At 42.9% G+C, this 26578-nt stretch overlaps 1 protein-coding gene across 1 annotated transcript; it reads right to left on the reverse strand.

Annotated features, from left to right (window-relative positions):
* On the reverse strand, positions 1-26484 carry DNAJC8 (DnaJ heat shock protein family (Hsp40) member C8). The gene is made up of 9 exons (XM_002750510.7): positions 26380-26484; positions 23158-23259; positions 13836-13892; positions 8193-8259; positions 7596-7690; positions 5922-5993; positions 3210-3301; positions 1976-2051; positions 1-825 (listed from the first exon to the last, which is right to left on the reverse strand). The coding sequence occupies exons 1-9, from the start codon at positions 26455-26457 to the stop codon at positions 703-705; spliced, it is 762 nt and encodes a 253-aa protein (XP_002750556.1). The 5' UTR covers positions 26458-26484; the 3' UTR covers positions 1-702.
* Between the last annotated feature and the right edge of the window lie 94 nt (positions 26485-26578).

A 26578-nucleotide genomic window follows, 5' to 3' on the forward strand; every position in this document is an offset into this window, starting at 1 on the left:
TTTGGATATAAAAATTTATTATACATAAAGAATATTACCACTAACAAATGCAGACAGGCTATGACACTGTGGTACTGGGTGGAGGACGGCTAGCTCTTTGGAAAGTGAAAGGTTTGGATGGCGTGGGCCTCATGCCACGCTGATTGGTCAGTAGACGGGAGGGCACATGCCAAATGCCACAGGGCACCAGGGCAGCAGGTGCCTGCTCTGAGTGCTCTCAAGTGTTCCCTGTCTCATCTGGGCCTTCAAAGGGAGCACAGCCAAAATCAAGCAACTGAAGCGAAGGGGTCTCCTAAGGTGCCCCAGGCCTGTCTCTGTAGTCACAGCAACACCATTTTAAGCAATATGTTTAATGGGATGATTTCCACAAACTATCCACAAAGTTTCTAACCATCACAATTCAGTGAAATACAAAACATTAAGTTACAGGCTGTGGGAAGAGAAGGCAGCACCAGTGGTGGCACCTTCCAATCCTGGTGGTTCTAGGGGCAGGGAGAGGGGAAGGTCTTCTTTTTAAACCAAGCCCCTCATTTCAATGTACAAAAGAATTACTCTGATCGGTATTAAATTGTATTGAAAACAAAATGGACTAAAAAGCAAATACTACTCTATGTTGGGGTGGAAGTGGGAGGAAAGAATGAGTCCTTCGAAGCAAGAAGGGAAACAGCAGGGGGAAGGTTCTGTGCCTGTGACCCTGGGCGGTCACTCACGCTGCTCCATTTTTACTTTCGGTGGTCTCAGGAAGGTCCGATTTTTCTTCTCTTTCTTCCCCTTTGTATTGGCTTGGAAATTTCGCCAGCTGTCTACACGACCATCTCTACTTTCCTAAGCACAAAGAAGTTTGAGGTGAGGAGACCAGTTAATGAGTAGAAAGGCCTAAACCTGCCCTGCCATCCACTCACCCTCCTGTAGCCCAGCCCAGTTCAGTCCTCTGAAATAATCCAAGAGTAGAACAGAGCTTTCTTCCCACTCCCATGGGCCCAAGAAAGTGTCATAGCGCCCCTAGAAAGCAGGATGAGCTGCACGTTGAAAGAGGAGGATGAAATGAGTAATAATCATCACAACACCAAGGCCCCATTTGTTGGGGACCTCGAGGCTAGAACGTTCAGCATATAGTATTTCTAATCTTCACCAAAAGCTGACTATGGTGTGTACTGCCACCAGCGCTTCACAAATGGTAACACTGAAGCTCAAAAAGGTTATATTATCTTCTCAAAGCCATAGAGCTAGCTAGCAGTATAGCTACTCTTTCCATTACAGCTTTCTGCTGCCTTCCAAAACTTGGATGGCTGCTCGGAAGCCAATACAATGCCGAGCCAGTTGTGTAGAGATGGCCACTAGGACCTCTGCCTCATTATCATTTTTTCTCTTTTCAAACATGAAGTGGAACAGAAACAAAGTCATCAACTCTGATTAACCAGCCCCTAACCATGAGTCCTAAACCCTATAGAAGATAAGACTGAATGTTGCCACAATGCAGAAACCGGCCACGCACCTGAAGGATATAACCAGGGTGTCAAAGAAGAGTCAAGTTCAAAAGTTTTAACTCTCTCTACAGGCAGGACACTGAGGCCACAAGAACTGCAGCGTCTACTAAGAGATCTCTAAGCAGGGCACTCCTCTATGTTTACCCCTAAATTAACAGCGCAACCCATTGTTCCTGAGCCCACTGGGCAGCTGTGCCTACTACAATCTAAAAAAGTCATTCAGGGTGCAACTGTTAGTGTGCTGTAAAAAGAAATTAAATAATAATTTTAAAAAACATTTTTAAAAAGCCATTCAGGCATCCTCACTGCCCTTGCCAAGGCTACAGAGCTCACAGGAGGCTAAGCCAGGACCAGCCTCATTCTTCACAGCTCCCACTCTTCCCCATATACCCCACTTCCCTCTGACCGCCCCACTCAGTCCTGGGAGTGCCACAGGAACCAAGCCGCCTTAATCTGGAATTAGAATCCCTGGCCACCATGGAATTTACCTCAAAGTTTTTCTGCCACTCTCTTTCTCGTTTGGCTTTTTCTTGAGCTTCGATCTCTTCCTCCCTTTGTCGCTTCCTGGGAGGAAAACCAGATCATAGTATTCATGTGATACTTACAGACTGAATTAACCATACAAGACGGCATCTCCCCACAGAAGCAAGCATATATGGTAAATCAGTTCCCTAGAAGTCTACAAAGACAGCGGTCTGCAAAGGACTCAAAGCACTTTCAGTCTAAAACACGCAGATGAGATTGTGGGCACAGCTGTGGGAAAAGACATAAATATCCCTGTTACACAGATAAAGTAACCAAAGCCCAGCCAACAGCAATCTGAGGTTTTGGGCTCTGTCAGTGACAAAGCTATATCAAGAACACAGGCCACCTTATTTCAGCAGAATGACCATTATAAACCCGAAGTTCTTAAGTTCTCTGGACAAAACCCTATTCCCAAACATGGACATTTCACATAACCTCAACTAGCAAATTTTAGTTACTGCTACACACCAAGCAACAATATAAAATACACACAGAAACAAAACTCGGCCAGGCATGGTGGCTCGTGCCTGTAATCCCAACACTTTGGGAAGCTGGGGTTGGCAGAACACCTGAGGTCAGAAGTTGGAGACCAGCCTGACTGACACGGTGAAACCCCATCTCTACTAAAAATGCAAAAATTAGCCAGGTATGGTGGTGCACGCCTATAATCCCAGCAACTCGGGAGGCTGCAGCAGGAGAACTGCCTAAACCTAGCAGGTGGAGGTTGCAGTGAGCTGGGATTGCACCACTGTACTCCAGCCTGGGCAACAAGAACAAAACTCCAACATTTCTGATGTTCAAGAGAAATCATATTTTAGAACACTGAACATTGTTACTGATAACACTGTACAATACACAATACTATATACTCACCAAAGCTGTAGCCACTAGTCCCACAAAAGGTTCTGGCCTCAATAACAATGGCCTTAGTAACTGCTTATTTTGCTCCAGGATGTCAGAAAGAACACAAGGCTCCTGATTATAAATAAACTCCCTAAGGACAGAGCTATTCAATAATTCCCAAAAGTCAAAAAAAAACTTCTTACCCTGGTGATTCAAATGCTTGACTGTTTTTAGGTAACTATTTTTACAGTCTCTTAAATGATATATCATTTGTTCGCTAGGAAAATCACCAAAGACCAATGTTAGTTAATCTAGGTGTTTAAACATGGTTTGAATGAAGACACTGCTATGTACCTTTCATGCATCTCTTTGGCTTCTCTCTCTTTCCTTTTAATTTCCAGCTCAGCAAAGAGTTTCATTGTCTGTTTATATACAGCTTGTTTGAACTACAAGAAAATCAAGAACAAAAGAAAATCAGAGTAAATATTTTTATCAGCAACTTGAACCATGTACTTTCACTTGAAGCCCAAGATAAAGCAGATTAAAACCTGGTACCGGCTGGGCACAGTGACTCACACTTGTAATTCCAATACTTTGGGAGGCCAAAGCAGGAGGATCACTTAAGGTCAAGAGCTCAAGACCAGCCTGGACAACATAGTGAAACTCTACCTCCACAAAAATATTTCTTAAAAACTAGCATGCAGGCCGGGCGTGGTGGCTCACACTTGTAATCCCAGCACTTTGGGAGGCTGAGGCAGCAGATCACCTGAGGTCAGGAGTTCAAGACCAGCCTGGCCAACATGGTGAAATCTCGTCTCTACTAAAAATAGAAAAATTAGCCGGGCGTGGTGGCACATGCCTATAAATCCCAGCTATTCAGGAGGCTGACGCAGGAGAATCACTTGAACCCGGGAGGCGGAGGTTGCAATGAGCTGAAATTGTGCCATTGCACTCCAGCCTGGGCAACAAGAGCAAAACTCTATCTCAAAAACAAACAAAAACTAGCAGGACATGGTAGTGTACACCTGTAGATCCACCTTTTTAAAAGACTGAGGCAGGATGATCACTTGAGCCCAGGAGTTTGAGACCACCCTAAGCAACATAGTGCTTTTGTAGAGCCCACCTCTACAAAAAATAATAAAAATAAAACATTAACCAGGTATGGTGTGCACACTTGTAGTCCCAGCTATTCAGGAGGCTGAGGTGGGAGGACTGCTTGAGTCCAGGTCAAGGGTGCAGTGAGCCAAGACTATGCCACTGCACTCCAGCCTGGACTCCAGAGCAAGATTCTACCTCTTGAACCCAGGAGGCGGAGGTTGCGGTGAGCCGAGATCATGTCATTGCACTCCAGCCTGGGTAACAAGAGCAAAACTCCGTCTCAAAAAAAAAAAAGTACACTGTATGACAGTCTTACAAAGATAGGAACACAAGCTATTATTATTATTTATTATTATTATTTTTGAAACAGGGTCTCAATCTGTCGCCAAGGCTAGAGTACAGTGGCGTGATCATAGCTCACTGTAGCCTTGAATGGTTAGGCTGAAAAGATCCTCCCACTTCAGCCCCCAAAGCACTCGAATTATAGATCTGAGCCACCAGAGGTTATTATTAGAATGTATAATATCCACTAAGGTGGGAGGATCACTTGGGCCCAGGAGGTCAAGGCTGCAGTGAGTTGGTCACGCCACTGGCCAAGCGCAGTGGCTCACACCTGTAATCCCAACACTTTGGGAGGCTGAGGCGAGCAGATCATGAGGTCAGTAGATCGAGACCACCCTGGCTAACATGGTGAAACCCCATCTCTACTAAAAATACAAAAAACTACCAAGGTGTGGTAGCACCTGCCTATAATCCCAGCTACTAGGGAGGCTGAGGCAGGACAATCACTTGAACCTGGGAGGCGGAGGCTGCAGTGAGCTGAGATCACGCCACTGCTCTCCAGCCTGGATAACAGAGTGAGATAACATCTCAAAAAAAAAAAAAAGATCACGCCACTATACTGCAGCTGGGGTGACAGAGGGAGACCCTATCTGTAAAAAGAATTACAAAAAATAAGTGAAGGTAAGTGACCCAGGCCCTGTTACACCAAGTAACAAATCACAATCCCCTCCCTACCAGTTTTTAATTCTTTATTTTCAAGAGTTCTTAAGAACAGAGCTTATGTTCTTACTGTACCTTTAAATTTTTTTCTCCAGATATAAAGTATTTTAAATATATATGGAAGTACAAAACTAATCCACCATGCAGATTTAATAGTGCCTATATTCTAAAATCAGACACTGGAGCAAAGAGTGATATATGGAGAAAAAGGAAAATTAAAAAGTCCCTAAATTTCTGTGACTTCTCTTTTATCCTGTTACCTGCTAGACACTGCTCACTGAAAGCAATGCTTCAAACCCCACTCCCTAATAAAGACAAACATCAAAGGGATAAAGGAATCTGTAATGAATAGTTCAGTATCTTTAAAAGCTCCAAACACTGGATAGACAGACACTGGTGATTTCATATTTTTAGTATTTCTCTGCTCTTTCCATATTTGCTATCATTAGCATGTGTTCTTTTATATTCAGGGAAGAAAAGCAACTGAAAAAAGTTGGGCCAGGTGCGGTGGCCCACGCCTGTAATCCCAGCACTTTGGGAGGCTGAGGTGAGAGGATCACTTGAGGTCAGGAGTTTGAGACCAACCTGGCCAATATGGTGACATCCTATCTCTACTAAAAATACAAAAATTAGCCAGGCATGATGGCGGGCACCTGTAATCCCAACTACTCAGGAGCCTGAGGCAGGAGAATCGCTTGAACCTAGGAGGCGGAGGTTTCAGTGAGCTGACATCTTATCACTGGCTCTCCAGTCTGGGTAACAGAGTAAGACTGTCTCAAACAAACAGATACATAAACAAATGTATATTTATATGTTTTAAGTTCAAATAAAATGTTTAATTTAAAAATTAAAATATGTGAAATGAATAGCACATATATATCATTCTTTTGGCTTCTGTCTCTATAACCAACCCATTTGCAGACTCAAACACACAAGATACAGTGGCTTCTCCCATATTTAACTCACCAGCTCAGGATCATCCTCCTCTACAATCGTAGGTTTTCCTTCCTTCTTTAATTGTTTTTTTCGCTCTTTCACCTAAAAAGAATTTTTTTTTCATCAAAAGATGAGCACCTGTGCTTTGAATATATCCACTGGGCTGTACACATACAATATATGTAACTTTCTGTAGGCACAGGTATAGAACAAGTTTCCATTAAAAAAAAAAATCTTTGTTTACACAGGCAAAAGAACAACAACAACAAAAAAATCAGACCCTCCCCTCCCTCCTCAAAAGAACAATGGAATCAAGAAAAATTAGGAACCACAAGTCCTTTTTCTAACCTCATCTAAAATCCAATCTACCAGGAAGAATGAAAGGGGACCAATGGGAGGTTGTCCCCAACTCACCAGATCCAAAAAGTCTTTGATGAAATAAACTGACTACTCATTTATCTTTCTTGGCTTGTGGTTATGTGTTTAAAGCAAAGAAAATATATTTGTCAAGTTTTAGAAAAAGCTACAGAATTTGTGGCATTATATCCAAGTACTGTTTTTCTGGCATTTCTGTAACTGCATTCTCAATCATTTTCACTGTGGAACCCTCTTAAACCACACATTATATTAACTGATACTTTTACCACTTTGGCCACTACTGAGATTAAAAAAAAATTAAATATACCCATTCATACAAGGATGACACTACTCCATGTACTGTCCAGTCTATTATACCAGCAAAGGCCATGTGCCCTCTAAGTTCAGAAAAGCCCTATTGCCACCCTGTGGTCAGGAAGCCTAATTACTTTCTTGCAGGCAAAAGACATAGGAAGGGTATCTACTATAATGATTTAAAGAGAAACTGTCAGGCACTTTTCCTATTTCTACCAGGATAAGGCCTACAAGTGCCATTTCCAACACATGACCGGCAGGACATAGTTATGGGCCCTTTGTTTCCTCTTCTTATCCATTTTTCTCACCGAAACTGGATTCATTATTACGGTTATAAAGTTCTGTTTCAGATTCCAAAGCTCTTCAAGTGAAAAGTCACATCCACATTCAATCACAATTGAAACAGCTCTTAAAAATGGCCACAAGACTCTTGCCCCAGCAAGTAAAAAGTCAAAAGACCTTTCTTACCTCAGGAAAGCCATACTGTCATTTCCCACCACATGGGAGATTTGTGTCCCCTCAAGAGCAAACAAAAGTAACACCAGCTATAACTTAACTTCCTTCAATTGAGTTCTTCCCAACTCTGTTATTATGATGGACATAAAGCTCCTATTTTAAAAAAATTTACACCTATCCTCCTGCTAGCCTTTGATAAGCCTTGTTCCAAACCCTTCGCAGGGACAAGAATAAAAATCAAGAGTCACAGGCTGCTTCACATTTCCAACGTAAGAACGGGATAATTGGCAATATGCAATGAAGGGGAGAGAACGACCCTTTCTCCCCAACACAGGACTGGTAAGGAAAGAGGTAGGAGCAGTGTCCTAGCTACTCCTCACCTGAGTTCTTCTCTTCGGGGTGAATTACAGCTTCAGGCACACACTATTCATGACCACCACCACAAAATGGTGGAGAGCATATTAAGTAGCCACAAGTTGTGCCAGTAGGCATTACTATGTTAACATGTACCCTCCTACAAGGTGCCCAAGGCTTGCTGATACTTCCTGTAAACACAGCAGCACTATAAATACTTACAGTGTGTTCCACGTATTCTTTTCCTGCCTGAATTACATCCAGGGCCCTCTTCTTTTGCTCCTGATCCAGTAGCAACTTGTAAGCTTTGTCCACAGCTAATGCAAAACATTGAAATTAACTGTTTCTGCAAACACCCTCTGAAAGTCTGAACTAAACTCAGGTAGTGTAAATGGACTTGTGCGTCTAAAGCATTCCCTACTTTAATTATTTACTGTCGTTAAACTAATTTTAAAAAAACATTCAACTACACCAATGACTTTTCTTGAGAGCCTGGGAAAAAATTAAATTTATACTCAAGGCTAAATACACCACATCTGGATTTAATTCAATAATAAAATTCTTTATGTTCAAAGAAAAAAAGTGATCCTATGCAATAATAGTTTTTGTTGGCATATAAAAGTTTTAACAAAGCAAAGTTAAGGTCTACTTCTAAAATAGCAACATTCTGCTTTGAAATGGCAACTGTTCTAATGTAAACCAAAGCTTCTTGGTGACCAGAAGACAAAACTATAACACTCTTTGCTTGATCTAGGACAAGGAACAGTTAGGCCCTGACATTCACAATCTAAACTCAGAAGCAGGTAAATTTACAAATACCTTCAAAAGCCTTTTGTGCTCTGTCAGCATCATCTTGATTTTTGTCAGGATGCACCAATATGGATAACTACAATAAGAGAAAAGTTGGAGTTGTCAATAAGAGAAACATTTACTTATTTCCAGCCTGCCATCTCGTTATAACCAAAAGCTCTAAGGTCCTACAGCAAAAAGAGACTCTTAGCAAGAAACATTTTTAAAAAATTAACAAAGCTCTTTAAATGCCCAGAAATACTGATCTTTAACAAACTTCAAGCACCAAAAGGTAAATGTACAACTAGGAAACATTTCAGGTTTTAATCACAAAGTTGAGAACAAACGTACCAGGCACAGAGGATCACGCCTGTCATGCCACTACTTTGGGAGGCTGAGGTGAGAGAATTACTTAAGCCCAGGACTTCAAGACCAGCCTGGGCAACATAGCAAGACCCTGTCTGTACAAAAAAATTTTTTTTAATTAGCCAGACGTGGTGGTACTCGCCTGTAGTCCCAGCTACTTAGGAGGCTAAGGTGGGAGAATCACTTGAGCCTGGGAGGCTGAGATTGTGCCGTTGCACTCCATCCTGGGCAACAAAGTGAGACCATGTCTCCAGGGAAAAAAAAAAGAGAGAGAGAACAAATGGAAGCCTAGCACTACGAAGATGTTGTAATAATTTGGGGGAGGAGGGAAACTGAAAAGTATCAAGTTCCTATCATGTTCCTTCTGCAGGCTGAGCACCCAAAATCCAAAATGCTCCAAAATCTGAAACTTTTTGAGTGCTGACATGACACTCAAAGGAAACGCTCATTGGAACATGTGGAATTTTCAGATTAGGGATGCTCGATTCTTATGCATTCCACAAATATTCCAAAATCTGAAAAAATCTGAAATGCTTCTAGTCTCAAGCATTTCAGATTAGGGATACTCAACCATACTGAGCACTAAGGCGGCTAAAGCAGGTTTGAGACATCACTTCTCTCCTAAAATAACTTCTAATCTAAAGCAGTGTTTCTCATTCTGGCTGTGCTCCAACCCTGTGAAGCTTCTAAAAAACACAGCAGTCTAATTTCCACCCTCAGACCTTCTGATTCAGTCTCCAGCATCTGCACTTTGTAAACCTCTACTAGACTGGGTTTCAGCTAATTGTAGGGAATTAGTGCTCACTCATTTTGTTAGGTGGGAAGTGGTTATGCAAGAAAATGTCCTTTTTTATTTTGGAAGGATACATGCTGAAGTATTCAGAGGCAAAGGATCATGGTCTACTGCAATTTACTTTACAATGATTCAGCCAAAAATATATAGTTAAATATATAGTTAATGTCAGCCAGGCGCGGCGGCTCACGCCTGTAATCCCAGCACTTTGGAACGCCAAGGCTGGCAGATCACTTGAGGTCAGGAGTTTGAGACCAGCAGCCTGACCAACATAGTAAAACCCTGTCTCTACTAAAAATACAAAAATTAGCCAGGGATGGTGGCACACATCTGTAATCCCAGCTACTCGGGAAGCTAAGGTAGGAGAATCACTTCAACGTGTGAGGGGGAGGCTGCCGTGAGCCAAGATCGCAACAGTGTACTGCAGCCTGGGTGACAGAGCCAGACTACGTCTCAAAATGAACTGTTCAATATATATGGTGGATATATGAATATTCATTATTCTAGTCATTCCTTTTTTTTGTTCTTGAAATGGAGTCTCACCCTGTTGCCCAGGCTGGAGTGCAATGGCAAAATCTCAGTTCACTAAAACCTCCACCTCCCAGTTTCAAGCGTTTCTACTGCCTCAGCCTCCTGAGTAGCTGAGACTACAGGCAAGTGCCACCACGCCCAGCTAATTTTTCTATTTTTAGTAGAGACAGAGTTTACCATATTGGCCAGGCTGGTCTCAAACTCCTGACCTCATGATCCGCCTACCTTGGCCTCCCAAAGTGCTAGGATTACAGGCATGAGCCACCACACCCGGCCTCATTCTTTTTTCTTTTCTTTTTTTTTTTTTTTTTTTTTTGTGAGATAGTCTTGCTGTATCATCTGGGCTGGAGTGCAGTGGTGCTATCCCAGCTCAATGCAGCCTCAATCTCCTGGACTCAAGTGGTCCCTACCTCAGCCTCCCCCGTAGCTGGGACTACAGGCATGCACCATCACCCCTGGCTAATTTTTGGGTTTTTTTGCTGTTGTTTCTAGTTTTTTGTAGAGACAGGGTTTCACCATGTTGCCCAGGCTAGTCTCGAACTCCTGAGCTAAAGCAATCTGCCCATCTCAACATCCCAAAGTACTAGGATTACAGGCATGAGCCACTGTGCTACTCCATTCTTTTCTTTTTTTTTTGAGACAGAGTTTTGCTCTTTGTTCCCCAGGCTGCAGTATAGTGGCATGCTCTTGGCTTACTGCAATCTCTGCCTCCCAGGTTCAAGCGATGCTTCTGTCTCAGCCTCCAGAGTAGCTGGCTATACAAGTGCCCACCACGACGCCTGGCTAATTTTTATATTTTGAGTAGAGATGGGTCTCACCATGTTGGCCAGGCTGGTCTCCAACTCCTGACCTCTGGTGATTCGCCTGCCTCAGCCTCCCAAAGTGCTGGGATTACAAGCATGAGCCACCATGCTGAGCCCCATTCTTTTTTCTATATAAAATTTGTGTAATAAACCAGCTGCAAAAAAAGGACTTTCATAGGTAATTCAGAAACTCACAGTTAAAAAACATGACATACTGTCATTGACAGATAGAAACCAACTAGTTGGAGGCCAGGTGTAGTAGCTCATGCCTGTAATCCTCACACTTTAGGAGGCCAAGGCAGGCAGATCACCTGAGGTCTGGAATTTGAGACCAGCCTGACCAACATAGAGAAACCCCACCCCTACTCAAAATACAAAATTAGACAATTGTGGTGGTGCATGCCTGTAATCCCAGCTACTCAGGAAGCTGAGGCAGAATTGCTTGAACCTGGGAGGCAGAGGTTGCAGTGAGCCAAGATTGCGCCCCTGCACTCTGGCCTGGGCAACGGAGCAAGATTGTCCAAAAAAAAAAAAAGATTTAAACTAGTTATACAGCTCCAACACACATACTCTTTCAATCCATATTAATGATTTAGTAAGAACTCTTAACTCTTATTAAGTTCTTTATGTAGCTACATAAAAATTTGTTTTGACTATGAACTTGAATGCTTATTAATTTGGGAATGACTGGTAATGCACTATTAGAAAATTTGAAATTTTAGAAAAACGATAAAAGCTAAATATAAGCATAGAGTAGAGCTTAGGAAGGAAAAAATAAAGATATTAAGTTACATAAGGGAAAATGATTACGTAGACTAAGATAAAAAACATCTTGGCTTAACTGCAGATCAGAAAATGACTATGAGCCAGCAATATGGGTGGAGAAAATTACTGCACTGAAGAAACAAGCACACCACTGTGTATTAACCAGTATCTCATGCAGAAGCTAAAAATTACATTCAGCACTGGTCAGACACTATTAAAATATGAAGTACATAAGAATATAAAGACGCTAAGGCAAGTTTTTTTTAAAAGACATGGAATATACAGAAAATCCACAATGCAAAGACAAATTACAGGGACTCTGATTATTCAACTCATAGACAAAAAGGCCGCCAGGCACAGTGGCTCATGCCTGTAATCCTAGCACTTTGGGAGGCTGAGACAGTAAAATCACTTGAACTCGGGAGGCAGAGGTCGCAGTGAGCTGAGATCACGCCATTGCACTCCAGCCTGGGCAACAGAGCAAGACTCCATCACAAAAAAAAAAAAAAGAGGCGGGGCGCAGTAACACATGCCTGTAATCCCAGAACTTTGGGAAGCCAAAGCAGGCAGACCATGAGGTCAGGAGATCGAGACCAGTCTGGCTAACATGGTGAAACCCTGTCTCTATCAAAGATACGAAATTAGCTGGGCGTGGTGGCACATGCCTGTAGTCCCAAGTACTTGGGAGGCTGAGGCAGGAGAATCGCTTGAATGCAGGAGATGGAGGCTGTATTGAGCTGAGATCATGCCACTGCACCCCAGCCTGGCGACAAAGCAAAACTCTGTCTGAAAAAAAAAAAAAAAAAAAAAAGGCTAGGGATGGTTACTCAGCTGTCAAAACTGAAGGATTTTTTTTAAAGTTTATTTTAAAACTTTGTAGTTCCGAGCTGGGCGCTGTGGCTCACGCCTGCAATCCCAGCACTTTAGGAGGCTGAGGCGGGCAGATCACGAGGTCAGGAGTTCGAGACCAGTCTGACCAACATAATGAAACCACATCTCAACTAAAAACACAAAAAATTAGCTGGGTGTGGTAGTGTGCACCTGTCATCCCAGTTACTTGGGAGGCTGACGCAGGAGAATCACGTAAACCTGGGAGGCGGAGGTTGCGGTGAGCTGAGATTGCACCATTGCACTCCAGCCTGGGCAACAGTGTAAGACTCCATCTCACACACACACAAAAAAACCTTTGTAGTTCTGCTGGGCACAGTGGCTCATGCCGGTAATCCCGGCACTTTGGGAGACCAAGGCAGGTGAATCATGAGGTCAGGAGTTCAAGACCAGCCTGGCCAACATGGTAAAACCCTATCTCTCCCAGAAATACAAAAATTAGCCAGGCATGGTGGCATTCATCTGCAATCCCAGCTACTTGGGAGGCTGAGGAGAATCGCTTACGAGAATCGCTTAAAGGCCGGGCACGGTGGCTCACACCTATAATACCAGCACTCTGGGAGGCCGAAGAGGGTAGATCACAAGGTCAAGAGATCGAGACCATCCTGGTCAACAAGGTGAAACCCCGTCTCTACTAAAAATACAAAAATTAGCTGGGCATGGTGGTGCGCGCCTGTAATCTCAGCTACTCAGGAGGCTGAGGCAGGAGAATTGCTTGAACCCAGAAGGCGGAGGTGGTGGTGAGCCGAGATTGTGCCATCGCACTCCAGCCTGGGTAACAACAGCGAAACTCCGTCTCAAAAAAAAAAAGAGAATCACTTAAACCCAAGAGGTAGAGGTTGCAGTGACCCAAGACATCACCACTGCACTCCAGCGTGGGCAACACAGCAAGACTTGGTCTCAAAAAACAAAAATAAAAAATAAATAAAATTACAGATAAGGCAGGGCATGCTGGTTCACGCCTGGAATCCCAGCACTTTAGGAGGCCAAAGCAGGCGGATCACTTGAGGTCAAGAGTTCAAGACCAGCCTGGCCGACATGGTGAAACCCCATCTCTACCAAAAATACAAAAATCAGCCAGATCGAGACATTATACTCAAGCCTGGGTGACAAAGCAACACTCTGTCTCAAAAAAAAAAAAAAAAAAAATTACAGATGAATGGGGGTCTTAAAGGTAAAAATGTGCTATGAATCATTTGATGTGTTCCCTCCTAGAAGACAGGGTGTTTGGTAGTTACAACTTCATGTAAGCTCTATTATTTTACTTTATACTTATCCCTCTTAATTAAGGAGCTGCAGATATTCTATTTAGATGTAAAATTCATTCTATTTATAGGTAAGCTATGGTCGTTAAATTATTTAAAATTTTATATATTACTATGAGCTTTTTTACACAACAGTTATACAGCCTTAAAAGAAAACAGGTTAAACTGTGGCCCAAACATATTAAGTCATAATAGCAAATACTGAAAGAATCATGTGCTTCATACATTTTCAAAAAGATCAAACAGGGAAATAATACTGTACCTGCCGAAACCTCTTTTTTATTTCTTCATCTGTAACTTCAGGATCTATCTGAAGAACCTGGAAGTATCAAAATCAAAACCATATAAAAGGTGAAAATAAATTACATGTATATTTAAGAAGTGCTCAGTAATTATATATATTATAATCAGCATCTAGAATAGTACCTCATGGTCTAGAACACAGGCTGGCACACAGTTCTAGAAATCATTCAAGAAATATGAATAATCAAATCAACAGAGTAACAATTATATTGTCTTATGGTCCTCAATTAATATGCTTATTTTCTCTTCATCAGAAAAATAATATATTTTATACCCAGAGACATGTTTTTACATGAGAAAATTTTGCATTTTTCCTTCGTTCATTAAAAAAGTTTAACTCTCAGGCCGGGCGCGGTGGCTCACACCTATAATGCCAGCACTTTGGGAGGCCGAGGCGGGTGAATCACAAAGTCAAGAGATCGAGACCATCCTGGTCAACAAGGTAAAACCCTGTCTCTACTAAAAATATAAAAATTAGCTGGGCATGGAGGTGCGTGCCTGTAGTCCCAGCTACTGGGGAGGCTGAGGCAGGAGAATTGCTTGAACCCAGAAGGCGGGGGTTGCGGTGAGCCGAGATCGTGCCATGGCACTCCAGTCTGGGTAACAACAGCAAAACTCCATCTCAAAAAAAAAAAAAAAAAAAAAAAAAAAAAAACAAAGAAAAAAGTTTAACTCTCCCCTCCCTTTATCTTTGCAAATGTCAAGAAAGCATAGTAACTCAAAAAAGAAAAAATTAGGCCAGATACCTGTTCATCTCAATCCAGAAATGGATACTTTATAATTTACGTGGCCCAGGGGTTCTTAATCAGAGTGAATATTAGAATCACCTGTAGAGGCCAGGCACAGTGGCTCACGTCTGTAATCCCAGCACTTTGGGAGGCTGAGATGGGCAGATCATGAGGTCAAGATATCAAGACCATCCTAGCCAACATGGTGAAACCCTGTCTCTACTAAAAATACAAAAATTAGCTGGGCATGGTGTCGTGCGCCTATAGTCACAGCTACTCTGGAGGCTGAGGCAGGAGAATTGCTTGAACCCAGGAGGCAGAAGTTGCAGTGAGCCAAGATCGCACCTCTACACTCCAGCCTGGCACCTGGTGACAGAGTAAGCCTCTGTCTCAAAAAAAAAGAATCACCTGTGGAAACCTGCCAGCAATGGCTTGCCACTTTAAGAAAATCTGATTCCAATCCAGTAGAGTGGGGGTAGGGCCAATGGCCAGAACAACCCTATTTTTTACGCAACACTTCTTTAAACAAATTTTTTTTTTTGAGACAGTGTCTTACTTTGTTTGAGCAGTGTCTCACTGTGAAGTGCAGTGGCATAATCATAGGTCACTACTGCAGCCTTAAACACTGGGGCTCAAGTGGTCCTCTGGTCTCAGCCTCTTGGGCAACTAGGACTCTAAGTGCATGGAGCATACAACCATGCCCAATGACTTAAAAAAATTTTTTAAACATGGGGTCTCCCTGGCTGGGAGTGGTGGCTCATGCCTGTAATCCCAGCACTTTGGGAGGCCAAGGCTAGTGGATCACTTGAGATCAGTTCAAGACCAGCTTGGCCAACAAAGTGAAACCCCATCTAAAAAAAAAGTTAAAAATTAAAAATTAAAAAAAAAGAACAGAAAATCAAACACTGCATCTTCTCACTCATAAGAGGGTGTTGAACAATGAGAACACGTGGACACAGGGAGGGAAGCATTACACACTGGGGTCAGTCAGAGGGGGCTAGCGGAGGGACAGCAGAGGGTGGGGAGGGATAACATGGGGAGAAACGCCAAATATAGATGACAGGGGAATGGAAGCAGCAAACTATCTTGCCTTGTAAGTACCTATGCAACAACCCTGCACGATCTGCACATGTACCCCAGAACCTAAAATACGATTTAAAAAAAAAAAAGAAAGAAAGAAAAAAGAAAAGAAAAACCTGGCAACAAGTAATGTCAAGATTTATGGCCAGGAACAGTGGCTCACACCTGTAATCTCAGCATTCTGGGAAGCCAAGGCAGGCAGATTGCCTGAGCTCAGGAGTTCTTAATCAGCCTGGGCAACACAGTAAACCCCCCAACTCTACTTAAAAAAAAAAATACAAAAAATTCACTGGGCACGGTGATCACCTGAGGTCGGGCATTCTTGCCTATAATCCAAGCACTTTGGGAGACCAATGCAGGCAGATCATGAGGTCTGGAGTTCAAGACCAGCCTGGCCAACATGGTGAAACCCCATCTCTAATAAAAATACAAAAAATTAGCAGGGCGTGGTGGTGGGCACCTGCAATCCCAGCTACTCAGGAGGCTGAGACAGCAGAATTGCTTGAACAACCGTGGAGGTGAAGGTTGCAGTGAGCTGAGACTGCACCACTGTACTATTGCCTGGGCAATAGAGCGAGACTCTGTCTCAAAAACATAAATAAACAAACAAACAAACTTTTGAAGGTTATGACAGGAACATACACATTTTCCAATATTGGGGGTACAAAAGGGAAGAGGGAGAAGTAAGAATCACTTTAAAATGAAAATTTTCAAGTCAGTGCACCCCATTCTTACACCTTCCCAAGGGAGAAAGGAATTGGAAAAGCCACTTAGTAGGAAGAGCAAAGTCACATAAGATTTACAGACAAGGGGAGGTAACTGCTCATACAAAAGTATTCATAAGAGAACCATTAGTTCTGAGGAAAAGGACTTTCTAGGGGCAAACCAAAGCCTAAGAAATCCCAGGTGTCCAAAATAAGTGAGAAAGAATAGAAATTGTCCCACACCCACAAAAAAAGCCTCTGATAAAGTAAGAGTTTCCAACTAATCATGCCGAAATGCAATTCATAAACTCTGATTTCTTTTTAAAAAACAAATTTTGCTGTGTATATTTGGGGCTTACAACATGATATTATGAGATATATACAGACAGTAAAGTGGTTATAGTGGTTTTTGAGCTAAAGGGAAAACTAAAATAGCTATAAAGGAGATTTTGGGGACAGCTGGGCCCATTTGCATGTTAACTATATGCTGGATGAAGTTACTTAATCTTGTTTTCCTATGGCTAAAGTTTCCTTAGCTCTAACTTTATTAGAGGCTTTTTGTTTCGTTTTGTTTTTTGAGGCAAAATCTTGCTCTGTAGCCCAGGCTGGAGTACAGTGGCGAAATCTCAGCTCATCACAACCTCCGCCTCCAGGGTTCAAGCGATTCTCCTGCCTCAGCCTCCTAAGTAGCTGGGACTACAGGTGTGCGCCACTATGTCTGGCTAATTTTTGTATTTTTAGTAGAGACAAGGTTTCACTATGTTGGCCAGGCTGGTCCTGAACTCCTGACCTTGTGACCCACCTGCCTCGGCCGCCCAAAGTACTGGGATTAGACTACAGGCATGAGCCTCCACGCCTGGCCTATTAGAGGCTTTTTTTGTGAAGATCAAACGATTTCTTTTTTTTTTTTTTTTTTTTTTGGAGACAGAGTCTTGTTCTGTCGTCTGTTACCCAGGTTGGATGGAGTGTAGTAGAGCAATCTCAGCTCATTGCAACCTCTGCCTCCTAGGTTCAAGCAAGTCTCCTGCCCCAGTCTCCTGAGTAGCAGAGATGACAGGTGCATGCCACCACACTAATTTTAGTAGAATGGGGTTTTCAGCTAATTTTTTGTATTTTAGGAGAGATGGGATTTTACCATGTTGGCCAGGCTGGTCTCAAACTCCTGAGCTCAGGCAAACCACCCATCTCACCTCCCAAACTGCTAGGATTACAGGTATAAGCCACTGTGCCCAGCCTTTCTATTATTTTGTAATGTTATTTTCCATGACAGTGGTGTCACAGAAGTGTTCTTGTTTTGAGGAGATGCATGCTAAAGTTGCTCAAGTATTTAGGCATTAAGTGTTAACAATGTCTGTAGCTTACTTTGCCACATGACTGGGCAAAAAGGAAGAGTATATATACATACATACACATACAAACGCACACCCCAAAAGTTATTTTTCTAAGAGTTACATCAAAGCAAATATTCACTGAGTGCCTGCAAAGCCAATCCAACTCTTCTTCCTCTTCTTTGAAATCAGCTTTATACATTAAGTACCAACTTTTAGAGCACAAAACGTTTCTAAGACAGCTAGATACTGTGCTCACTACTTTTCTTAGTCTGTTTTGTATTGTCAGAACAGAATACCATAGACCGAGCAGTTTATAAAGAAAAGAATTATGGCCGGACAAGGTGACTCACACCTGTAATCCCAGCACTTTGGGAGGCAGAGGTGGACAGATCATGAGGTCAGGAGTTCAAGACCAGCCTGACCAACATGGTGAAATGCCATCTCTACTAAAAATACAAAACTTAGCCAGACATGATGGCACATACCTGCAATCCCAGCTACTCAGAAGGCTGAGGCAGGAGAATCGCTTGAACCGAGGAGGCAGAGGTTGCAGTGAGCAAAGACTGCGCCACTGCACTCCAGCCTCGGTGACAGAGTGAGACTCCATCTCCCAAAAAAAAAAAAGAACAGTCATGGAGTCCTGCCCACTGCCCGCTCAGACATAATCTTGCACCTTTCAGAGTGTGCAACCTCACCATATCTTCACACATTTAAACATACTTCCTATAATGAGAACAAAGGCTACTGGGCAATGAGTTCCACTTTCAGAACCACATTAACTAATAGGGTACTAAAATCCTATCCCCAACAACCTGTCCCTTCTCAAAAAAAAAAAATATTTATTTTTTTTGAGACAGTCTCGCTCTGTCGCCCAAGCTGGAGTGCAATAGCGCAAATCGCCAGGCATGATGGTTCACACCTGTAATTCCAACACTTTGGGAGGCTGAGGTGGGTGGATCACCTGAAGTTAGGAGTTCGAGACCAGCCTGACCAATATGGTAAAACCCACTCTACTAAAATTACAAAAATTAGCCAGGTGTGGTGGTGTTCACCTATAGTCCCAGCTACTGAGGAGGCGAGGCAGGAAAATCGTTCGAACCCGGGAGGTGGAGGTTGCAGTGAGCCGAGATTACGCCACCGCACTCCAGCCTGGCACCTGGCGACAGAGCAAGACACTACTCAAAAAAAAAGAAGAGTTATGGGGATGGATAATAGTAATGGTTGGACAACACTATGAGTGTATTTAAAACCAATGAACTGCATACTTAAAAATGGTTAAGATGGTAAATTTTATGTGTATAATTTTAAAAATTAAAAATATATATATATTCTTCAAACTTTTTATCTCCCCCTTCCCTTCCTAAGCAATAAATCCAAATCCATTAAGTGAGTCAGGCAGAGCAGACATCTACTCTGGGTGGGAGTCACATGGCCCAGAGCACAGCATCAGAGTCCACCTGGAACAAGGAAGGCAGTGACCACACAGGGAGTGGTGGCTAGTCACAGGGTGCTGGAGCCCAAATGGGGTGAGAAGGGCATCCACAAAGAAGAACAGCCTGACATGGAACACAAAGCAAGTTAAGAAAGGCATCCCATAGATAGGCAGGCTGGCACAGGAACATCAGAACCTAAGTAGGGAAAAAATATCAGCATGAGAGGGCAGCCAGTGCTGGATTTCAGAGCCCAAGAGGGATGAGGAAAGCATCCGTGTAGAAGTACAGCCCAACACAGGGTGTCTGAGACCAAGCAGGGTACAGAGGTTGTCCACAGGCGAAGGTAGCCTGGCACAGGGTACGAGAGCCCAACCAAGGAAATTCTCACAAAGGGCAGCCAAGCATGGGATATGGAAGCCTGGGTATGGAGAGAAGAGTGTCCAAGTAGGAAGGCACCCAGTGTAAAAAGGCAGCCCAACACACGGTTCAGAGCTCAAAAAAACATGGAGAGACCTGGAAAGTAGAGCCAGAGCCCAAGTCAGAGAAGAAAGGTGTTCATGGAGGCTTGACAGAGGATGTCAAAGCCAGAGCAGGGTAGGGAAGATGCCTACTCAGCAGGGAGGATCAGTATGGGATGCTGGAGCCCATGCAGTGAAAAGAGCCCTCAGCAGGTAGAAGGCAGCCTCAGAAAGCCAGAGAGGATGGAGGAACACACCCACATGGAAGGGTGGCCTGACATGGGAGTTCAGAGCCCAGGTGCGGTGAGAAAGGCTTTTGCATAGACACATCCTTGTGCTGCTATCAGAGAACAGTGGGGCAAGGAGAGCATTCAGAGAAAAGGAGTGGTAATGGGAAGTTAGCTGCATACAGAGAGACTGTCTCAAAAAAAAAGGCTGAGTGCAGTGGCTTATGCCTGTAATCCCAGGACTTTTGGAGGCTGAGGTGGGTGGCTCACACGAGGTCGGGAGTTCGAGACCAGCCTGAACAACATGGAAAAACCCCCATCTCTACTTAAAATACAAAAATCAGCTGGGTGCGGTGCCATGAGCCTGTAATCCCAGATACTCAGGAGGCCGAGGCAAAGAATCACTTGAACCCAGGAGGCAAAGGTTGAAGTGAGCCGAGATTGCACCACTATACTCCAGCTTGGGCAACAAGAGCAAAACTCTGTCTCAAAAAACAAAAAAGAAAGAAATGATTAAACAAATTATATAGAATTATTTTTTTGCCCCCACTCTATTATTTTATAAACCATTTAATAAGTAGTTTCTTGGGGATGATATATTACTTACACATTTTCTATGTAGTAAGCATGTATGCATATGTGAGTGTATCCAACATATACACTCACATATGCATACATGCTTACTACATAGAAAATGTGTAAGTAATATACACATTTATATTACTTACACATCCTTGGCAGGGAGGATACCAAAAAAAAAAACTGCAAAAAAAAGTTTTCCCTTTTTTTTTTTTTAGTTGTCAAATTTTTTTTTTTTGGCTGGGCACAGTGGCTCACATCTATAGTCCTAGCACTTTGGGAGGCTGAGGCAGGTGGACTGCCTGAGCTCAGGAGTTCAAGACTAGCCTGGACAATACTGCAAAACCCCATTTCTAGTAAAAATATACAAAAAATCAGCCAGGTGTGGTGGCACGCATCTGTAGTCCCAGCTATTCGGAGGCTGAAGCATGAGAATCGCTTGAACCTGGGAGGTGGAGGTTGCAGTGAGCCAAGAACATGCCACTGCACTCCAGCTGCTGGGCAACAAAGTGAGACTCTGTCTCAAAAAAAAAATTGTTCTTTCTAACTTTTAAATTTACCAAACACATTTAAAATGTTATATAAACATATTTTCATTAACAATATAGGATTAAGGCCAGGCACAGTGGTTCACCCCTGTAATCCCAGCACTTTGGGAGGCTGAAGCAGGCAGATCACTTGAGGTCAGGAGTTCTAGACCAGCCTGGGCAACATGGTGACACCCCATCTCTACTAAAACTACAAAAATTAGGCTGGGCTCGTGCCTGTAATCCCAGCACTTTGGGACGCCAAGGTGGAAGAATCATGAGGTCAGGAGTTCGAGACCAGCCTGGTCAACATGGTGAAACCCCATCTCTACTAAAAATACAAAAAATTAGCCGAGTGTGGCAATGGGTACCTGTAATCTCATTGGGAGACTGAGGTAGGAGAATCTCTTGTACCCAGGAGGTGGAGGTTGCAATGAGCCGAGATCGTGATATTGTACTCCTGCCTAGGCAACAAGAGTGAAACTCCATCTAAAAAAAAATTAGTCGGGCATGGTGGCACACACCTGTAATCCCAGCTACTCAGGAGGTGGAGGCAGGAGAATTGTGTGAACCTGGGAGACAGAGGTTGCAGTGAGCTGAGATTGTGCCACTGTACTCCAGCCTGGGTAACAGAGTGAGGCACCATCTCAAAAAAAAAAAAAAAAAAAAAAGGATTAGCTAACACCCTTTTCGGCCTTAGCCCACCTGTACCCAGGTGAATAATAAAAATATTTCAAAAAAAAAAAAATGCATTTAAAACAGCATCGAAGCTGGACATGGTGCCGAATGCCTGTAATCCTAGCACTTTCGCCCAAGGTGGGCAGATCATTTGAGCCCAGGAGTTCAAGAGCCATGATTATACCACTGTACTTCAGCCTGGGTGACAGTGAGACCTTGCCTCAAAAAAATAAAATAAAATAAAATCATATTAAGCTGAGTCAGGCATAGTGCCACATGCCTGGAGTCCCAGCTACTCCAGAGGCTGAGCAGGTCAGGGAGATCACTTAAGCCCATGAGTTCTAAGCCAGCTTGAGCAACATAATGAGGCCCCTCTTGTTTTTCTTTTTTTAAAGAAAAAAAAAAAAAAGTGAGGCGCAGTGGCTCACGCTTGTAATCCCAGTACTTTGGGAGGCCGAAGCTGGTGGATCATGAGATCAGGAGATAGAGACCATCCTGGTCAACATGGTGAAACCCTGTCTCTACTAAAATACAAAAAATTAGCTGGGCTGGTGGTGCACGCCTGTGGTCCCAGCAACTTAGGAAGATGAGGCAGGAGAATCACTTGAACCCAGGAGGCGGAGGTTGCAATGAACCGATATTGTGACACTGCACTCCAGCCTGGCAACAGAGGGAGACTCTGTCAAAGAAAATAGATAAATAAAAAGCAGCAGCAGAAGCATTAAGTGTATGATGCTCCATGTTTTTAAGCAAAACAGTTTGACTGTAAACACTAGTGGTTATTTCTCTTAAGTGGGATTATACATGATTATTCTTGCTTTCTGTATATTTATAACAAATATGACTTACTTTTATAGTCAGGAGAAGTTTAAAGTTATAAAATTAAAATCAAAAAGTATATTCACATATCTAAAATCTTGTGATCTGTTTTGTTGTTGTTGGGTTTTTGGCATTTTTTTTAATACAGTAACAGAAAAGTTTTAACAAGAAGTCTAAATCAAGAATCCTAAATTTATCAGAGCTAGTCACATCTGAAATTAAATCCTTGTATATCTGGGTTGCTAAAAGATGACAGAGAATATGTGACCCTCTCACTTTCCTTAATTTGCTGCCTCACCAGCTCTGCTCAGTAAAACCACCCAAGTTTAAAGACAATTTACATACAGGTTTCATATCCCTAACCCAAAAATCCAAAATGCTTCAAAATCTGAAACTTTTTGAGAGTCAACTGATGCTCAAAGAAAATGCTCGTTGACATTCTGAATTTTCTAATTTGGGATGCTTCAACCAGTAAGTAAGTAGAATGTATACATTCCAAAATTCAAAAAAAAAAATCAAAATCCAAAAAATTTCTGGTCCGAAGCATGCTGGATAAGGAATATTCAATATTGTACTGTACAGATTCCAACACTTTACTCCACCATTTTTCTCAATCCTAACTATGATATAAATTAAGTATGTATTCTTATGTAGTTACACCTGCAGCTATGCAAAGCTCCCACATTACAGAGGCCCTAGTAACATCAATCGGCTCACCTCAAATGGGTTCAAATTGAAGTAAGAGGAACCAGGACGGGTCAGTCTTTCAATCTGATTTTTGGATGTTAGAACCGAGTCTCTCTTCTCTATTTGTTTCACCTAAAATTATGAGGATTAAAAACTTCATTAATAGATTTCAATAATAAACTGAATTGTTTATCTTAACACAATATTTACTGACATGTTCAACAAACATTTATTTGTATGTTTAGCACATGCAAGACATTTTGCTAAATGCTTTGAGAAATAATTAAAACTACCATTTGTTGAATTTTAACACAAAAACCTTAATGTATTTATTAATCTCAACAACTCTATGTGGTAAATACTGCTATTATACCCATTTCACAGATAAGAATACTGAGGCTTAGAGAAGGTAACTGACTTATTCCCAATTAACCAACTTGTAAGCCAGAATTTTAACTCCAACAGTTTCACCCCACAGCAGGCATCAAAAGGATTCAAAGATAAATAAGTCACAGCCTTTAAAGAATTTCCACTCTAACGATGGAAGATGTGCTCGTGTGTGGTTATACTTCATTTACAACTTTCAACTTTAAGAAAAGAAAAATGAGAGATTTATTTATCTGTGGGGAAAAAAAATAAAGAAAAAAATTAAAGAGCAAAAAAAGGAAAATTACAATCACAGTAAGACATAAACTACAAGCAACATTTAAAACTGTCATAGGAGAGAACAAATAACTCCACCACCTAACTCTAATAGAGTTAGAAAAATCCCAGACTTGGCCAGGCACAGTGACTGTCACCCGTAATCCCAGTGTTTTGGGAGACTGAGGTAGGTGGATTGCTTGAGCTCAGGAGTTGGGAGACAAGCCTGGGCAACATGGCAAAACCCCACCTCTATTTTTAATTTAAAAACAAGGGAAGAAAGAAAAAAGAAAAATCCCTGACCTGAAGACAATGCCAGGGAGAACAAGCACCAAGCAGCCCCCGGAAAACATTCTTGGTGTCACTGTCAGAGCTGGAATGCTAGTTGGAATGAATCTCTGGTATCCTATATACCATCTTTATTCCTATGGCCAAAACAAGGTTGGAAAGAATTTCATTAACATAAAAAGTCATTCCTTCTAGACATCTTCCCTCTTTACTCGTTGCCTTCATACTCTCTATCCTCTTTCTTAGATTTACTTATCGCTACCTGACACCATGTAGGATATCTGTTTGTTAGGGTTTAACCTACTCTACAGAATGCAAGCTCTATGAAAACAGGATTTTTCTCTCTTGTTCACTGCCACATACCCAACACCTAAATAGCAAGCTAGTACACTTCAGATGTTCAATAAACATCAGTTAAATGAATGAGGCCAATGTGATAGCTTATGCCAGTAATCCCAGCACTCTGGGAGTCTGAGGCAGGAGGATCATTTAAGCCCAGGAGTTCAAGACCAACGTAAGCAACATGGCAAGACCCTGTCTCTATTTTTTAAAAAATGACTGAAGCATCCTTCCTTAGATATTTTTTCCCATACAATTCAAACAAACAAAGGTATTTGGTTTTTTTGTTTTTTTTTTTTTTTGAGATGGGGTCTTGCTCTGTCACCCAAGCTGGAGTGCAGTGGCAGCCTGGGTCACAGAGCTGGGTAATCATGGCTCACTGCAACCTCCACCTCCTGGGCTCAAAGGATCCTCCTGCCTCAGCCTACTAAGCAGCTGAGACTACAGGCAGCACCTGCCAGGTGTCTAGACCTAAATGTAATACTTTGGAGAAACTACTATGTAACAAGCACTGTTACAAATGCAAGAAATAAAAGATGAATGTGATATGGTCCTTACCCCTGAATAGCTCACAGCCTGCTGGGGGGCAAGTCTATTCCTCAAATCCACGCCAACCTACAGAGGTCCCATCTCTGTCTTGTTTAACCCTGAGAAAGATGCTTCTGTTTTATTTTATTTTTATGAAATATTTTCTTATACATTAACTCCTTTAGTACTCACGAAAACGCTTGTTTTAAAATTAACTCTGGTCAAGCACGGTGGCTAACACATGTAAACCCAACACTTTGAGAGGTCAAGTCAGGAGAAATGCTTGAGCCCAGGAGTTCAAGACCAGCCTGGGCAACACAGGGAGACCCTGTTGCTACAGAAAAAAAAAAAAAAAAAATCAGCTGCGCATGGTGGCACAGACTTGTAGTCCCAGCTACTGGGGAGGCCGAAATGGGAGAATCACTTGAGCCCAGGAGGCAGAGGCTGTGCATTCCAACTTGGGCTAGAATGAGACCCTGGCTCAAAATAAATAAAATTAACTCTCACGCTTTTACAGATGTGAAACATGAAGATCTGCAAAATTAATGCCTTGTAAGAATTCAATCTCAGTCCAGTCAGGTTAACTGCCTTCCAAGAATTTTTTTTCTAGCCTTTTTCTTTCTTTTTAAAGAGACACGGTCTCACCCTACCGCCAAGAATGGAATGCAGTGGTCCGATCATAGCTCAACGCGGCCTCAAACTTCTGGATTCCTCCCACGTGAGCCTCCCAAAGTGCTGGGAACACAGACGTGAGCCACTGTGCCCGGCCCCTTGCAAGAATTTAATCTGAGATTCTGATTCCAAATGCCATGCTTTTATTTCATTTATTCATTCATTCACTCAACAAATATTTACCGAGCATCCACGACACACTAGGCGCTGGATATGCTATAGTAAAGGAGGCTCAGACCAAGCCCACTGCTGTCCTAACATACCACCAGGCTGTAACCTACTGTAAGGCCCCAAACTATTTCACCTCCCTAAACCTCAGGTTCGTCATCTGTAAAATGGGGGTAATATAATGTCTAACTGGCATGATACACACTGCCTGGCGTTCGTGAATGGCATAAATAACCACGAAAACAACTCCTTACAGACGACTAAAAAACGTCTTGGGGGCCAAGAAGGCTAAGTCACTCCCAGGAAGGGCCCAGCCTCTTAGCAAGTCCCCGACTCCGCGGACTTGGGGCACTCTGCCCGCGCGCCCGCACTACGTTGGACACATGAGCCACCTCCCTCGATAGGTCGAACACCAGCCCCTCTTTTGTTGCCGGTGGCATATCCCAGCAGCTATCAGTGGGAGACGCTCACACACCCCTAGACCCCCTCCACCCCGAAGACTGGACTGGAGGAATAGCCCAACGGTCCAGGCCAGGCGGCCACTGCCTTTGTCCACTGGGAAAGCAGGCCCGGGAGAGGTCACCCCGGTGCCAATACTCCTCACTCTGTGCTCACCTCACTGTAGAAGGTCATAAATGCTTCCTCTGTGCTGCCTCCGCCGCCCGAAGTCCCGCTCTCTCCCGAAGCCGCCATTTCCCTGGCCAGCCACCACGTGACCCTTCTGCGCAGGCGCCGCCTCACGTGATTCTTACAGGTCCGCCCCTCTAGCCCCGCCTCCCGTCTGAGAGACTCTGAAAGAGCTCTCAGCCCAGCC

This window comes from Callithrix jacchus, chromosome 7 (assembly GCF_049354715.1).
Source record: "Callithrix jacchus isolate 240 chromosome 7, calJac240_pri, whole genome shotgun sequence".
In the NCBI taxonomy this organism is placed as follows: Eukaryota; Metazoa; Chordata; class Mammalia; order Primates; family Cebidae; genus Callithrix; species Callithrix jacchus.